Below are 16,329 nucleotides of genomic sequence, written 5' to 3' on the forward strand. Positions count from 1 at the left end.
CTACAGGTGGCTGAAGGTCCTTTAAAAGATCCCTTATAGGAGGCAGCTACCTGGCACAGTGGATAAAGCACTGGCCCTGGATTCAGGAGTACCTGAGTTCAAATCTGACCTCAGACACTTGACACTTACTAGCTGTGTGACCCTGGGCAAGTCACTTAACCCCCATTGCCCCACCAAAAAAAAACAAAACAAAAAACAAAACAAACAAAAAGCTCCATTATGGACCACAGGCTAAGAGCTGCTGAAATTAAAGGGGAAGGGAGCATCTGCTGGGTTCTGGGCCAGAAGAGCCCTGAGTTTTCCTTGCCTCTTGGCCTCCATCACTTATCCAAAGAGATGCCAGGATCCTGCTGCTGAAGAAAACTCCTAAGATGCCCTGGGAGAAGAGAACAAAGCAATACATAAATACCAAGTAGAGAGTGAATCGTGGACATTCTGGATTAGTCTTCAAAGAAAAACAGGGAGCTGTTAGGAGAAAGAACTATAGCAGGATTCACAAACTGTGTAAATATGGATCTTGTTAGTCACAGTTCAAAATATTACAGTTCAGTGCCCAATGTGTTTAAAATAAGCTGAACTTGGCAGTATTGATGGGAAGAAACTGACCATGAAGCCCCTCTGAGAAAGGAAGACAACTGGGAGTGGGGTAGAAGGCTCTCAAGGACAGTTAAATTGCACAGCAGATAAAGCACCAGGCTTAGAGCCAGAAAGACTCGCCTAATCTGGCCTCAGACACTGACTAGCTGTGTGAACCTGGGCAATTGCCTCAGTTTTCTCATCTGTAAAAGGAGCTGGAGAAGGAAATGGCAAACCACTCCAGTACCTCTGCCAAGAAAACCCCAAAAGGGGGCCATGATGAATCATACAAGACTGAAATTGACTAAACCACCACAACAAAGAAGACTCATTCTATGGATCTCCAAGCACTGTTTAGTATTCCTGCCCTGGAAGCAAGAAGACAGCAAGGACAAGAAGAGTCTATCAGCACTGGTGTTTCATGGAAACAAACAGCAAAAATTGAAGCCAATGGGAGAGAACGATGGCATGGACAATCCAAAAAATGGAAGCCAATCTAACCATCCTATTTGGCTTTGAAAATGTGTTGCTGTTGATGCCTTTTATTTCAATGGATATTTGTCTTCTGGCCTGGTAATTTATACCAAACTTAATAAGGATCTTTCAGGAGAAGCCAAGAAACTATCCAATTTCCTAATCCTATGCCTGTGATTCAACTCTCAATAGCAGCTGATTCTATGCTGAAAACAACCATGCCTCAGCCTAAGGCACAGCACCAGCTGCCTTCTTCTCAAAACCCAGGATATGGTTAAGTATTGAAATTTCAAAGGGCTTTACAGCTTTTTCCTTTAAAGAAAAAAGTAAATACAACAACAAAAGTAAGTGTCAACAACCAAGTAATTAAGGAGAATATCACTGGTCTCAGGAAAACCAAAAGGTAGGTAAACTACAATATGGTTTAATAATATTATTAGCTCATATTTAGATAGTGCTTTGAGGTATGTAAAATGCTTTTCTCACAACAATCCAGGTAAGTAGGTAGAGTCCCATTTTACAGATGAGAAAACTATACCTCAGAGAATTTAAGTGATTTGCCCAAGGTCACACAACTGGTCAATTTGATTTGAAATGTCACATTAGAACAGAAATTATCAAACCTGGGATTCACAGAGGATCTGTGGGTAGATTTCAAGGGATCCATGGACTTGTATGGGAAAAAATAAAATAAAATTTCAACGTTTCCTTTATAATTCTATGTATTTAAAAAATATTCTGAGAAGAGGACTATAGATATCCCCAGACATCCAAGGAATTCTGTGAAACAAAAAAGGTAAAGAACCCCTACACTAGAATATAAGCTTTTGGCAAGTGGGAATTATTTTATTCTGTCCTTGTAACTATGAGCCCATACCATAGTGCCTGGCATAGAGAAGGCATTTAACAAATACTGTTGATTGATTGATTGATTGTTTAAAGCCCAAATCTGTCCTGACCTCCAGGCCAATGCTCTTCCCACTACTGTGAAAATGCCTCACTCTTAGGACTCATAAGAAGCGAGTTCCAGTCTTCTCTCTGCTACCACTTTACCGTATGACTTTGGGCAACTCACTTCCTTTTATCAAATGAGGAAGTTGAATTAGGTAACCTCTAAGGTTTTATCCAAATGACTCTGTTCCAGTCCACTGGCACTGATTGGAACATTTTGGGGTCACTGGAAGCAAGAAGGATATCAGGACAAAGTGAGTCAGGGGACAAGGATGAGAGAAACATAAGTCTTACCTTTCTATTCGATTGGGACTTTCCAGGGAGACAAATCAAGCTTTCCAAACTCTGCACAATTTATAAAGTCTTCAGGATAGTTGTTGACTTTAAACACATCCATGGGGACTTCAGAAAGGTGGGTGTTGTGACAGAACAAGAGAGACAAGGAAACATTTTTCAAGGATTCTACCTGCTCTTCTGTGAAAACCCCCGGATTCTCCCACCAAAACCTGCAGAGATGGAGAGAAATTGGCCAGTCAAGAATACAACCTTCATTTCAACAGTTCTCCCTCTGAGTATATACTATGCATGGCGGAAGATAGGGTTTCATCTAGGCATAATTCCCAAGGAATGTCAACCAGCTTATCTGTACCCATCTGCTTTCTCCCTGTGACACTCATCCTTCTCTACTCTATTCGTTCCTGGTTAGAAGAGGAAGCTAGAGTCTCATTCATGCACCTAAAAATTAAGGCTTGCTCTTAGCAGCAGAATCATTCAGGGAGGTAATACCTTTCTGCCACATTGTACTTGATGTCCTTACCAGTCAGTCTCTGAGGGTGCCCAAGCTCCTCTTTCAAGTCCTGTTCCTGACCCCACTACCCACTTCTTCTTTCGGCTGGGCTCTACAGTTTTACTTTAAGACCACAGACCCAGCTGTGACATTTACTCAACATTCCAGAATTAGAAAACTTTGCATCATGAGTAGAATGCTAGGCTTGGAGCCACAAAGACTTGGATTTGAATCCCACCTGTCCCCATCTCGAGTCTGCTGAAACTGTCGGCCAATCAGACAGGAAAGGAGAGGTCCCACTCTTCCATCAGGAACAAAAGGCTCAGTCAGACCCCCAATCCACAGGTCAATGTTGTCTGCTGTCCCATACAGGGCCAGTAATTTCTCAGCCAATTCTATATTCTGGAGAACATCTCCAAGTTCCTCTACGGTCTGGGGCTCTGAGAGACCACAAAACCGTCTCCAAGCATTGTACCCTGCAATAATACCACGGAAAGATGATTGAGCAACTGCCTCAACACCCTTTCTGCCCCACCTTTATTCACCAAATCACTCTTCTCCCATCCCCAGGCCACTCCAGTCAAGCCTATGGATGCTTCCTATCTCACACAGGAGGCTAGCTTATTTCTGACGCTGAGACTCTTTTGCACATAAGCCCCAACCCCATTCTCCCATGACCCCCCAAAACTGGAAGATCCTCCTAACCCTTTTCCATCAATCTGTCCTTTTCATCAAAACTCATCTCTTCACAATGACTACAATAATGTAAATAGAAAGAAGAAAAACACTGAATGATGATTATGATCAAGCAAGACCTTAAAGAAGACATCAGAAAATATATCTTCCTCCTTTGTAGAAGTGGAGCAGAGGGTCTATGGGGGTGGAACATTGTATATACCATCAGATTACATTGATCTGTTAGTTTTGCTGAGCTTTTTTTTTCTCACTTTAATTATGAACTACAGCTCTCTGCATGGGGGACAGTTATATTCAGAAATGAAGGTCATATGAAAACAGAAGCTATCAATAAACATATACTTCAAATTTAAAAAAATAATAATATCTTCCTGGATTCACCTCTGTTCCCAAGCTCCTTCTCAGAGAGGGCTTTAGGCCCAAGGTAAATCACACTTCAACACTTCACCTCCAATGTTTCCAGCTCAAAGTCCCTTAGAAGTAAGGAGCAAGGGAAATATTGAAGGATAAAGTAAGACAAAAAAGAATAGAATGAACAAGTATAGTGAAGGGACAGGAGGCACCCTGTGACCTTACTTCCAGCTCTAGTCCTTTGGCCACCATGGAAGGAGAGGGAAGTTATGGTCACTCACAGCAGCATTTGAGTGTCCCCAATTCTTCGGGCATTTGATCATTCCCCCAAATTTATAATTCCTCAGGCATGTCCATACCCACTGCACTCTATTCCTTCAGGACTAATGGATTCAATTTATAAACTATTATTTTTTTCAAGAGTCAGAGTATAGTAGAGGTATAGTCAATAGAGAGCTGACTTTGAGGCTAGAAAGACCTAGGTTCCAGACCGGTTTCTGACAGATACTAACTGTGTCCCCTTGGAGTAAGTCACTCAACATCTCTGTAGTAGGCAACTGTCTAAGATTATACATTGAAAGAAGGTGCCAACCTGAATTCCAGTGGCAATCACTACAAAATCTTCACTTATTAAAAAAGGAAACTCCCCTTTGAAAACTGCCTTTTTTGAACAGCTGAAAGATGTCTTCAGAAAGTATCTTTTTTCTCACTTTTCTTCCTTTCCACCATTTAAAAAAATTATTTTACTATTTTTTTTTTTGCGGGGCAATGGGGGTTAAGTGACTTGCCCAGGGTCACACAGCTAGTAAGTGTCAAGTGTCTGAGGCCGGATTTGAACTCAGGTACTCCTGAATCCAGGGCCGGTGCTTTATCCACTGCGCCACCTAGCTGCCCCCTATTTTACTATTTTTTATTTTACTATTTTAAAAAAATCTCTCCCTCTTTCTTCATGGCCGCATCACCTCATTTTCTCCAATCCTTTCTGTGTAATGCAAGAGAGGCTTTATGACTGTTTCTTCTCTGGCTACCTGTTTCCCTTCACAAATGGATTTTCTTACATTATTGGGCATTTTTTCTATGTTTTGTGATGATATAAAAATTTTAAATGCCAGGAAACAAACCCTAGAATCTAAGCAAGTGTGTACTGAGTGGGTCAGATTCGTTCCAGGGTCGATTCTTTTGTTGTTGTTTTTTGTTTGTTTGTTTGTTTGTTTGTTTTGCAGGGCAATGGGGGTTAAGTGACTTGCCCAGGGTCACACAGCTAGTAAGTGTCTGAGGCTGGATTTGAACTCAGGTCCTCCTGAATCCAGGGCCAATGCTTTATCCACTGCGCCACCTAGCTGCCCGGTTGATTCTTTTAAAACAATGGATCTGTCTGTGGAATCTTGTCTAAAAAAAAAAAACCAAGGGAATGTAAGCTCCTTGAGGCCAGGAACTATCTCACTTTTATGTTTGTATCCCAAGTGCCTTGCACATAATAGGTGCTTAATAAATACTTGCCAATTGACATTAATTCATTCTACTTAATCCAGGATCCACTGAGAATGATGTTATCCCTTGGTATAGTAGAAAGAGTGCTAGATTTGGAGTCAGAGGTACAGGATTCAAATTCTGGCTCTACTCTTTACTACTACCATTTAACTTTGAGCAAATAACTTAATTTCTCTTGACCTCTGTTTTCTCATCTGTAAAATGCAAGGGTCAGATTCAACCCAAGGGCTGGCAAATTATACAGCCTAAGGCTTAGCTCTTGGGCTGTAAAAGATAGGGAAGAGAGGAGGCATACTTGTCTCTAGAAGCCATAGTTTGTTGGCCTCTGAACTAGCTGACCTTAAAGGTTCCTTCTAGCTAAGAGGCTACTATCTAGGAGGCAACATGATATTAGCAGAATGAGCACTGGGTTTGGAGTCAGAGGACCTCCTGCTGGCACACAAGGAACAGGCAAATCTCTCTTCCCCTTGCTCAGTCAAAGCAACTGTCTGCATCCCTTTCCTGAGACTCTAAGAGTCAGAGGTTTCATTACAAAACTCATCAAGACTCCTTCCATTCCGTACAACCCCTAGAGATGCATCATTTATGCAAATCAGAAAGGAACAGTGTATGCTGACATATGTTGATCCCTAGTTTAGATGGTGGGTCATTTATTCTGATCTGCCATGCCTATCATTGGCTTAAGATCCCACCCCAAGACCCCTCGTCCTTTTTGTGACTTGGCAGCATGTCCGCCTTCTTAGGGCAATAGGGGCAGGAGGGACATACCTGGGATGCCATGATCTCTTCCTCTTTGCATATTGATAGCAGCCAGATCTAAGCCCATGACCTCAGTCTGTTTAAACAGCCGCTCTTGGACTTCTTCATTCAGGATTGCATTCTGCTTCAACAACTTGGATGGGTTGATGAGTAGTCCTCGGAGAACTGGATCAATGCCTCCTGAAAAAAGGGAAACACCACTAGATTTTATATATGTAGGGGAAGGTACCAAATAGAATCACAGAATCTCAGAGTTAGGAGTGGGTTCTGGAGCCATCTAGCCCCATCCTAAACAAGAATCTCCTCTATAGTATACCCCCAGAGTGGTCATCTAACCATGCAAGCAGGTGGAACCTACTGCTTCCATTTCATTTGTAGACAACTCTAATTGTTAGGAAGTTTTTCTTTACATCAAACCTAAAAGTATTTCTCTGTAAGTTGTATACACTGCTCCTGGTTCTTCCCTCTAGGGCCAAGAAGAACTAGTTTAATCACTCTCCACATGAAAATCCTTCAAATGCCAGAGAACAAGTAACAAGTAACCTACTCTCCCTATTATTTTCTTTTTCAGGCTAAGCATCCATAGTTCATCAAATGATACTCATTTGGCATGAACTCAAGTCCTGTTGCCATTTTGGTCGCCCTCCTCTGGACATTCCAGCTTATCAATATCCTTCCCAAAACATGGCATCCAAAGAGGTGGTTTGAGGGGCAGCTAGGTGGCGCAGTGAATAGAGCACTGGCCCTGGATTCAGAAAGACCTGAGTTCAAATCCGACCTCAGACCCTTGACACTTACTAGCTGTGTGACCCTAGGCAAGTCACTTAACCCCAAGTGCCTCACCAAAAAAAAAAATCTTAAGACAAAGAGGTGGTTTGACCAACACTTAGCACACAGTGGGACTAGCAACTTTCTAATGCTGGGTACTAGAATGTAAGCACCAGAGAAACACTATAACATAGGAAGGCATACACTAAACCTGGCTTCCAGTTGTCAGTTATTCAGATCAGTGGGGGATCTTGGGCAAGTTCTCCCCACCTATTAAGTATGGGAATCCCCTAAGCCCTCTGACTCCATATCATCTTTCCCTTCCAAAACTCTTACTCTTGGTGAGCATCATCTGCTCCCATAAATCTGATTATCACCATTATGCAGATAACTCCTGAGTTCCATCTTGCATTTCTTTTTTTTTTCTTTTTTTTTGCTGGGCAATGGAGGTTAAGTGACTTGCCCAGGATCACACAGCTAGTAAGTCAAGTGTCTGAGGCTGGATTTGAACTCAGGTACTCCTGAATCCAAGGCCGGTGCTTTATCCACTGCGCCACCTAGCCGCCCCTCCATCTTGCATTTCTAACTGCCTGGATGCCTACCTGGATTTCTCCTAAGTACTTCAAACTCAACATACCTAAGACTGACCATATAATGCTCCCTCCCCAAATTTGCCCTTCCCTTTCAACTTTCCTTTTTTCTATTGCAAGCATTAGCATCTTCTTAGTAAATCCCATTTGTCTAAGATATTTCCATCTCCCTAACCTCTTACATTCAATCAACTGACACGAAAAATAATTAATCTGTACAGATAGATGTAAGGTTGGCAAAGTACTTTAGATACATCTGAGCCTCACAATACCCCCTATGAGACATCAAAGGCATTTTTCAGATGAGGAAATCAAAATTCAGAATGTTAAGTGTATTGGTCGAAGTCATCTATCTAGTATCAGAGGTAGGAGTCAAACCCAAGTCTCTCCCTCCTACAAGCCCAGCAGGCCACATTCAATCCTTTTTTCCATAATCTTTTTTATATTTCTCCCTTCTTCTCTACTCATATTACTACCAACCTCATTCAGTCCTCCATGACAGCTTGCCTGGTCTCTGCCTCCAATTCCTCCCCCTTTGTGTGTGTCCTTAGCAGGAGTAAGGCAGTTAATTTTAGGGAGAGACACAAAGGCTCCTTGTTCCCCCTATCCCTCTAACCTCCAGCCCTGGACCGTGTTTTAGTCACTATTTTCTCATCTTTGTTCACTTGGAGGCTTGGGGAGGAGGGGCAGTGATTCTGGAATACACAGTCCTCCTGTGCAGGTTCCTAATGGACCGATAATTCTGACCATGCTCCTCCTCCACTCAAACACCTTCAGAAGCTCCTGATTAGGCCTTCATAGGATACAATACACACTCCTTAGCCGTACATGAGTAGGAATAGACATAGCTATCAGGCATCCAGATTCCCTGCTTATTAAGAAGGCTCTTCTCTAGTGCCTCTCAGATCAAATAAAAACATTGGCATATAAATCCCCTCACAGTCTGGTGCCAAAGCAACTTTTCAGACTTATTCTTCATTACTCTCCTTCAGTCACTCTATGGTTCAGCCAAAGGGGCTTTCTTATTATTTCTCCAATAGAACACTCCATCTCCCACCTCCCAGCTTTTGCACTGACTTTCCCCCATGCCTGAACGGCACTCCCTCCTCACTTCTAACACTTCACAAAACTCATTGCCTTCCACATAAAATCTTTCCAGAATACCCCTGAAAGCACCTTTTCTCCCTTCCTAAAAAAAAAAATACTTTGCATTTATTTTATATAGTGAAAGACAACATAGCATAGTGATCAGAGAGCTGGTCCCAGGATCAGAAAGACCTGGGTTCAAGTCTCTCCTCTAAAACAGACTGTCTGTGTGACCCTGGATAATCATTCAACCTCTTGGGGTCCCAGACAGTTCTCTAAGTCTATATATTTGTTTGTTTGTTTGTTTGTTTGTTTTTCGAGGCAATGGGGGTTAAGGGTCACACAGCTAGTGAGTGTCAAGTGTCTGAGGCTAGATTTGAACTCAGGTCCTTCTGAATTCAGGACCAGTGCTTTATCCACTACACCACCTAGCTGCCCCTCTAAGTCTATATATTTCATAAAAGATTCTGACCTACATTGGTAAAAGGAATTTCCTCTTCTGATCAGTGAAAATACAGATTCTGTCCCCTTTCCATAATCCTTTATTTTGTATATAATTATTTAGAAACGCCTTTGCTCTCCTGGCAGAATGTAAACTCTGAGGGCATAGACTATTTCTTTGTTGTTACTGTAGCCCTAGGATTTAGCGCAGTGCCTGACATATCCAAGACACTGGAGAAATGCTTTTCAATCGATCAGTTGATCAGTAAATCTTAAAAAGACACTGGGTGCCCATTAGCTCTACAAGCCAGTTTGCTCTGTCCCATGCTCTGACACTCAGAAAATAGCTCTCACCCCAGATAGGCCAGCCCTCTCCCAGGTGGGTGCTGAAGACTACAAGTCTGACAGACTTCAAATATGTAAATGTCTTACCTCCCCAAAGGCTGGAAACAGCCTGGAGAGCACAGGCCTGAAAGACATGGGTCAATAACACCATCTTTCTATATGAAGGATGATGATACTCATCATAGCTACTGGCTAGGGTGATATAAGGCTTGGGTCATCAAATAGAACTGCTGACCTGGCAAATGGGCTAACCAAATGGGAAATCCTGGCCAAGTCCACACAAGGAGAAAGGCCTCTTATCGCTCCCTAGAACAATGAGCGGTCGGAGACATGGATTAGCTGAGTGGACAAGAAATTGTTGAATGACTCAAACTTCAGTTCCATTGACAACGTGAATCTCTTTTAAACCAGTTAGCAGCAAGATGAAGAGTCATTTCTTTCTAAGCAATTACAAATCTGCCCTCATCTGAGATATTGATTTCATGGAATGGTGAATGGCAGCCAATGGATCTCAATTCATCTGACCCTCTACTTTTGACAGAGAAGGAAACTGAGACCAGTAGTTCTTTCCACTATACCACACAGACTACTATTTTAAAACAGGGTCTAATAGGTAAAATGGAGACAGAATAAAAAGGTCCTTGAAAGTCAGATGGACAAGTTATATTAGCAGAAACAACCCTGAACTCAGAGCAAGAGATAGTACCAACTCTGGAATTGGCTAGCTATGTGTCATTGAGCAATTCTTCATCTCTCTTCAGATTTCCTCTTCTACAAAATGAGGCAGTTATATTACATGCTCCCTACAGTCCCTTACTGCTCTGACCTTCTATGATTCTGCCTGACAAGGATTCTAGGAAATGTTATCCCCTCTCATGTCCTAGGAATCTCTTGGTCAGGCTAACATCCTGTAAGATTTACTAGAACAGGGGGCAGCTAAGTGATGCAGTGGATAAAGCACCGGCCCTGGATTCAGGAGAACCTGAGTTCAAATCCAGCCTCAGACACTTGACACTTAGGAGCTGTGTGACCCTGGGCAAGTCACTTAACCCCCATCGCCCTGCAAAATAAATAAATAGATGAATGAACAAATTAATTGATTGATGGATTAGTAGATGAGTAAATAAGTAAATAGATGAGTAAATAAATAAAGATTTACTAGAATAAATAATGAAGTTAGCCAAGGGAACTTTAGGATATATACCTTACAAAGAAAAATGGGAGTCACCTTGATGAATCAGATCCTTGGCCCAGCTATCCCAAAATTCTATTGCCAAAAGAGGCCTTGAGGTGAGAGTGTAGGAGGGTAAGGTGACTCTTCCCTGCCTTCAGCCTTTAAAAGATGAGTATATCCTCACTTCTCTCAAGAGTTAAACATTGTTCTATCATTCAGAGATATGTCCCTTTTTAAAAATCTATTTCCTTCCAGACCAGTACTTACACAGTGCAATCAGGAGACCAAATTTCTATTTGACCTTAGACAAGTCAGCTCATCTCTCTAGGCCTTAGTATTTTTATCTGCAAAATGAATGGACTGGACTAAATGAACTCCAAAGTTCTTCGCAGCTCTAACTCTATAGCCCTATCATCAATCAAGGCTTTATAGATTTTACTTATCCTAGAATTTAGAGCTTGAAGGGGGCTCAGAGGTCCTGTAGGACACTGAAGCCCAGAGAGGCTTAGTAACTTGCCCAAAGCTTGCAGTTAAATGGCAAACCAAGAACCCTAACTTGGGTCGCATGATTCCAAATCTAATGTTCTTTCCGCTATGCCATGAGAACATTTGCCTTTGTAAACTGAAAAGGTCAAATCTATTCAGCACTGGGCCTGAGTCAGGAAAACTTGAGTTCAAATATGATTTCTGGTGCTTACTAGTTGCATAACCCTGAGCAAATCACTTAACTTCTGTCTCAGTTTCCTCAACTGTAAAATGGAAATCATAATAGCACCAACCTCACAAGATTGTTGTGAGGATCCAATGGGATATTTGTAAAGCTCTTAGCCCAGTGCCTGGCACATAGTAGACACCCGATAAATGCTTGTTTCTTTTCTTTTTATGTCAGATCCTTTCCACACCTTTGCTTCATCTCCCATATTACTCATAAGTCTAGACTTACCTTCCAAGATAATCCTCCAGGTAGCAAAGAAAGTAAGGTGGAGAGGGATAATTGAGTTTGGACCATTTGGCTGGAACTTTTCATTCAAGCGGGACATGAAGGATGGAATGGTGCTGTGTCCAAATCGGAAAGCCAACGAGAAAATATTTGCCACTGAGGGGTCCACAGACTCATTGTAGCCTGTGTAGGGAGGGATATATTGCTCTTTCTCATTTCCTAGGACTAAAGGCAAATAGTCTCTGAAGTTGATGATCTGAAACGAAATGAAGATGAAGAGAATCATCTGTTTTCTGCTAATTGGCAGAATTCTGTGTCAAGAAACCTGGGCTTGAGGCCTGTCCCTACTGGTCAGCTGAGAAATGAATCCATCAGATTATCATAAGATTATACTTTGAGGAGCAGCTAGGTGGCACAGTGGATAGAGCACCGGCCCTGGAGTCAGTAGGACCTGAGTTCAAATCCGGCCTCAGACACTTGACACTTACTAGCTGTGTGACCCTGGGCAAGTCACTTAACCCCAATTGCCTCAAAAAAAAAAAGATTATACTTTCAGATATAACATTTTATCCAATCTCTTTATTTTATTGATGAGCTACAAAGAATTGAAATGACTTGTCCATTATACTGGAAATTTGGAGTTAGAGAATGTAGGTTCAAATTTCAATTCTATTTAACCTTCACCTCTTTAGGTCTTTCTTTCCTCAACTGTAAAATGAGAAAGATGGACTAGATAGACTCTAATTTCCCTTTAAGCTCAGGATCTATGATCCTATAACTTCTCTGGGCTTCAGTTTCTCATCTATAAAATAAGAGATTTGGACTCAAGGACATGTAAAATCCCTTCCTGCCTCAGGACATAGAAAACCAAGCTCTAAACCTGGGTCCTCTGACCCCAGACCCAGCTCTTTCCATTATACCACACTGCCTCCAATACAGAGGTAAGAGTTCTCTTTAACACATTCGAAATGGATTCTAGAAGATAAAAAAATTGACGTTTAAAGTTGTATCATTGTGGAAATTATGGAAAGAAAAGATCAGGCTGGGGAATGTCTATGCCCCCTCAAAATAAATTTGAAACAGGTGCCCTTCAGGCACAGAATGGGAAGGTCAACTGTTGGGGGAGATATTTAAACTGAGAATGATAATACGGAGGAATATAGCTCAAAAGTGAAAAGAAAGGGGCAGCTAGGTGGCACAGTGGATAGAGCACCAGCCCTGGATTCAGGAGGACCTGAGTTCAAATCCAGCCTCAGACACTTGACACTTACTAGCTGTGTGACCCTGGGCAAGTCACTTAACCCCAACTGCCTCACCCCCCCAAAAAAAAGTGAAACCAAACATTTAACAGTCTATAAAAATATAAAGTGAAAGAATGTTTAGAATCATAGAATTTTGTGTCTGGAAGAGGCCTTAGATTTTTCTAGTGAATGAATGAATGAGCATTTATTAAATGCTTACTATGTGGCAAACCAGGGAAAATATAACTTTAAAAAACAACTAACCCTATACACACATTCATCTGAAGTACCACCAGACCTTTCCATTTTCCCTAGAGAAGAACCCTCCTATATGTGTATATGGTCAGATGGTTGTTGTTCTTCATTCTCAGAGAGGACCAAAATGGCATCACTATGTTGGTGTCAAAGTACAATGTGTTCAGCTGTGACTGATCAGACCAATATGCACTCAGAAGACTGTACCACAGGTCAGGCACAAAGAGTGCATGGGAACATTTGGGTGGAGATGTCTCTAAATTTGGGCATCTCGTGTTTCTTTCAGCTAATGCAATTCTGCTTTATTCATGGAGCACAGTGCCTTCCTTGACATGGGCATGGCTAAACTAAACACGTCATGATATCAGTGAAAGATGCCACTTTTCTGACCAAGCTATGAAAATAGCTGGAATTAATTACTTAAACATTAGGGAAATGGACAGAGGCATAGAGAAGATGAACAAATTTTGGTCAGAACAGAAAGAGATGGAAAATATGATGAGGAATGATCCAGGAGAAAGATGTTCTACTCCCATTTCAAGAAGTCAAGGAGTGATGAAACACCAAAATCATATAATGTTTAAACTAGAAGTAACCTAGGGGGCAGCTAGGTGGCGCAGTGGATAGAGCACCAGCTCTGGAGTCAGGAGTACCTGAGTTCAAATCCGGCCTCAGACACTTAACACTTACTAGCTGTGTGACCCTGGGCAAGTCACTTAACTCCAATTGCCTCACTTAAAAAAAAAAAAAACTAGAAGTAACCTTAGAGAGAATAACCCTATGTCCTCCTTTTATAAGTTGGAAGACTGAGGCCCAAAGGGAAGAAGTAACTGTTCTAAGGCCACACAGCTCATTAAATGACAGAACTGGGATTTTATTTCATGTCATCTAATTCCTAGGATAAAAGTAGTTTGAAGACCTTAATTCAAATCCCAAATTCCATGATTTGGGGGAGGCAATTAGGGTTAAGTGACTTGCCCAAGGTCACACAGCTAGTAAGTGTCTAAGGCTGAATTTGAACTCAAGTCGTCTGGACTCCGGGGCTGGTGCTTTATCCATGTTCTTTACTAGCTGTATGATGTTGGGCTCGGTTTCCTCAGTTGGACTAGATGGCATCTCAGACCTTTTGTAGTTCTAGAACTAGAACCCTAGGATCCCTATAGGGTCTTTGAGAGAAGCCCAAGTCAATTTGGGGCTTTTATATTCCTCCTGGGAAGAGGGATATGACCAGCACAATGAAACAAAGGGAACTAATGATATAATATAATTAATGCAATTCTATATTACTTCTCTTTTCACTATACCATCCTACCTTTCTTTCTTTTCTTTTTTTTTTTTTTTGGTGGGGCAATGAAGGTTAAGTGACTTGCCCAAGGTCACACAGCTAGTAAGTGTCAAGTGTCTGAGGCTGGATTTGAACTCAGGTCCTCCTGAATCCAGTACCAGTGCTTTATCCACTGTGCCACCTAGCTGCCCCCCTCCTACCTTTCTTTAAAAACAATTTAATGGGAAAAAAATTCTCAAGGGAAGAAGTGAAGCCAAAAGACTTTAAAGAACAAAATACGTATTCACAGCAGCATCAGAAGTGAATAATAGAGGTCACACAGAGAGAAAAACCCAAGGTGAAGAAACTGGAGCGGAAACAGTGAAACTCCAATCGAATGAGAGAAGTTTGCATAAACAGGAGCAAGGTGATGAGGGAAGAAAGAAAGTCAAACAAGGATATAGATCTCTCTGAATGAGTATGGAATAAAGAGAGAAGACAGGCTGGGTTAGTTTGGGCTTAACAGGAAAAACAAATTAAAAACCTACCCCAAAAAATCTGTGAAGAAGAGAGGAGTTTTGAGGGAAGAGACATTTCAGGAGCCAGTTAAGGTACCTTCAGAGGAAAGGGAAGTAATCTGGGCTAATGCCAGAATGCATTCCAATCAGAGAAGAAAAAAAGCAAATTATCTAACAGTAGACTTCGCAGCTTGAAAAGTGAGTGGCATAATTGGAAACAACAACAGCAAATAACGAAACTGAACACCATGTAATTATTACAACCAAGCTTCTCTTCAAAGAAGAGTTGAGAAAATGTGCCGCCCTCCTTTCATTAGAGGTGGGGAACTAGGGGTGCGGGACATTACATACGCTGTCGTGATCATGTCATTTCTTGGTTAGTTTTGATGAATTGGTTTTTTTCCCATCTCTTTTTTATTTATTTATTTTTTGTTACAAGGGCTATCTCACTGGGTAGGGGAGGGAAAGGGATATATAATATTAAATAAAGGTGGTATAAAACCAAAAGATAATAATGGCTATCATTCGTATTGTGCTTTAAGGCTTGCAAAGCTCTTTACAAACAGCTCATTTTATCCTTACAACAACCCTGGGAGGTAGGGAAAATACCCATTTCACAGATGAGGAAACTGAGACAAGCAGAGGTTAAGTGACTTACTCAGAGTCTCACAGCTGTTATCTAAGACAAAATTTGAACTCAGATCTTCCTGATACTCCCCAATACTCAATCTAATACACCAGCTAGCTACCTCAAATTTTAAAGAATTTTGTTTTTCAAGAAGGAGAAGAGGAAGAAGGGGGGAAGAGGAAGGAGGAGGAGGAGGAGGAGGAGGAGGAGGAGGAGGAGGAGGAGGAGAAGGAGAAGGAGAAGGAGAAGGAGGAGAAAGTAATGGTATGAACAATTTGAACAGAACTGGTAGTCTCAGTGCTGAGGGTGTCTACAGGGTCTCTGGTGCAGTCTAAGCCAACCATGGGCTTTTATATTCCTACTAGAGAGATTAAAATGACTTGCACAATGAAACAAAAGGCATTCATGATGCTAAATTAGAAAGTAGAGTGGAAGACTCTGAAAACAGAAGTCACTGACCTGACTAAAACCCTGACTACAAACTTCTTGCAGGAATGCGGTTGTCAAGGTTGGTGAGGATGGCAGAACTGAGGCAAAAGGCACAGGATATGCCACAAACAGGGGCTATCTATTGACCTGGGACATCATAGAAAATGCCAAAAGAGGAAGAGGGGAAAACATATTGACTATCTCTAGATCTAGAGGATTCTTGTATTTGACAAGCCGTGATTTATTCCACCACACAGAGAATGTTCATTGGAGTTGGCCAGATGGGAAGCTGATCTACATGAAGACATTCTCCATCACTTTGATCAGCATCCCCTGGTCTCCGAGTGGGTGAGAAAAGATAGGAAATTGACAAGTTGGGAGAGGTGAGGAGGTCCATGTAGGCCCTGCTGGAAACTAATCATGCCCATGTGCTACTACCATCTCTATCAGCAACAGAGGGGGAAGAAGGGAAGTAAGGTCTTAAACTATTGTTGTACAGTGGAAAGAGAGCAGTTAGAGAATCAGAGGTCCCAAGTTCAAATTTCAGCTCTGCATCTTATTATTT

At 41.7% G+C, this 16,329-nt stretch overlaps 1 protein-coding gene across 1 annotated transcript in view; it reads right to left on the minus strand.

Moving 5' to 3' along the window:
* Nucleotides 1-258: 258 nt before the first annotated feature.
* The window catches only part of LOC122755278 (myeloperoxidase-like), a 59,492-nt gene continuing 43,421 nt past the window's right edge, over nucleotides 259-16,329 (minus strand). Inside the window, exons 11-15 of the mRNA XM_044003596.1 lie at nucleotides 11,433-11,685; nucleotides 6,095-6,265; nucleotides 3,027-3,264; nucleotides 2,296-2,507; nucleotides 259-376 (exon numbers count right to left, since the gene is read on the minus strand). Coding sequence (XP_043859531.1) covers nucleotides 2,300-2,507; nucleotides 3,027-3,264; nucleotides 6,095-6,265; nucleotides 11,433-11,685 — 870 coding nt within the window. The 3' untranslated portion in view covers nucleotides 259-376; nucleotides 2,296-2,299. The remainder of the gene's footprint in view (nucleotides 377-2,295; nucleotides 2,508-3,026; nucleotides 3,265-6,094; nucleotides 6,266-11,432; nucleotides 11,686-16,329) is intronic.

Source organism: Dromiciops gliroides, chromosome 4 (genome assembly GCF_019393635.1).
Source record: "Dromiciops gliroides isolate mDroGli1 chromosome 4, mDroGli1.pri, whole genome shotgun sequence".
NCBI lineage: Eukaryota > Metazoa > Chordata > Mammalia > Microbiotheria > Microbiotheriidae > Dromiciops > Dromiciops gliroides.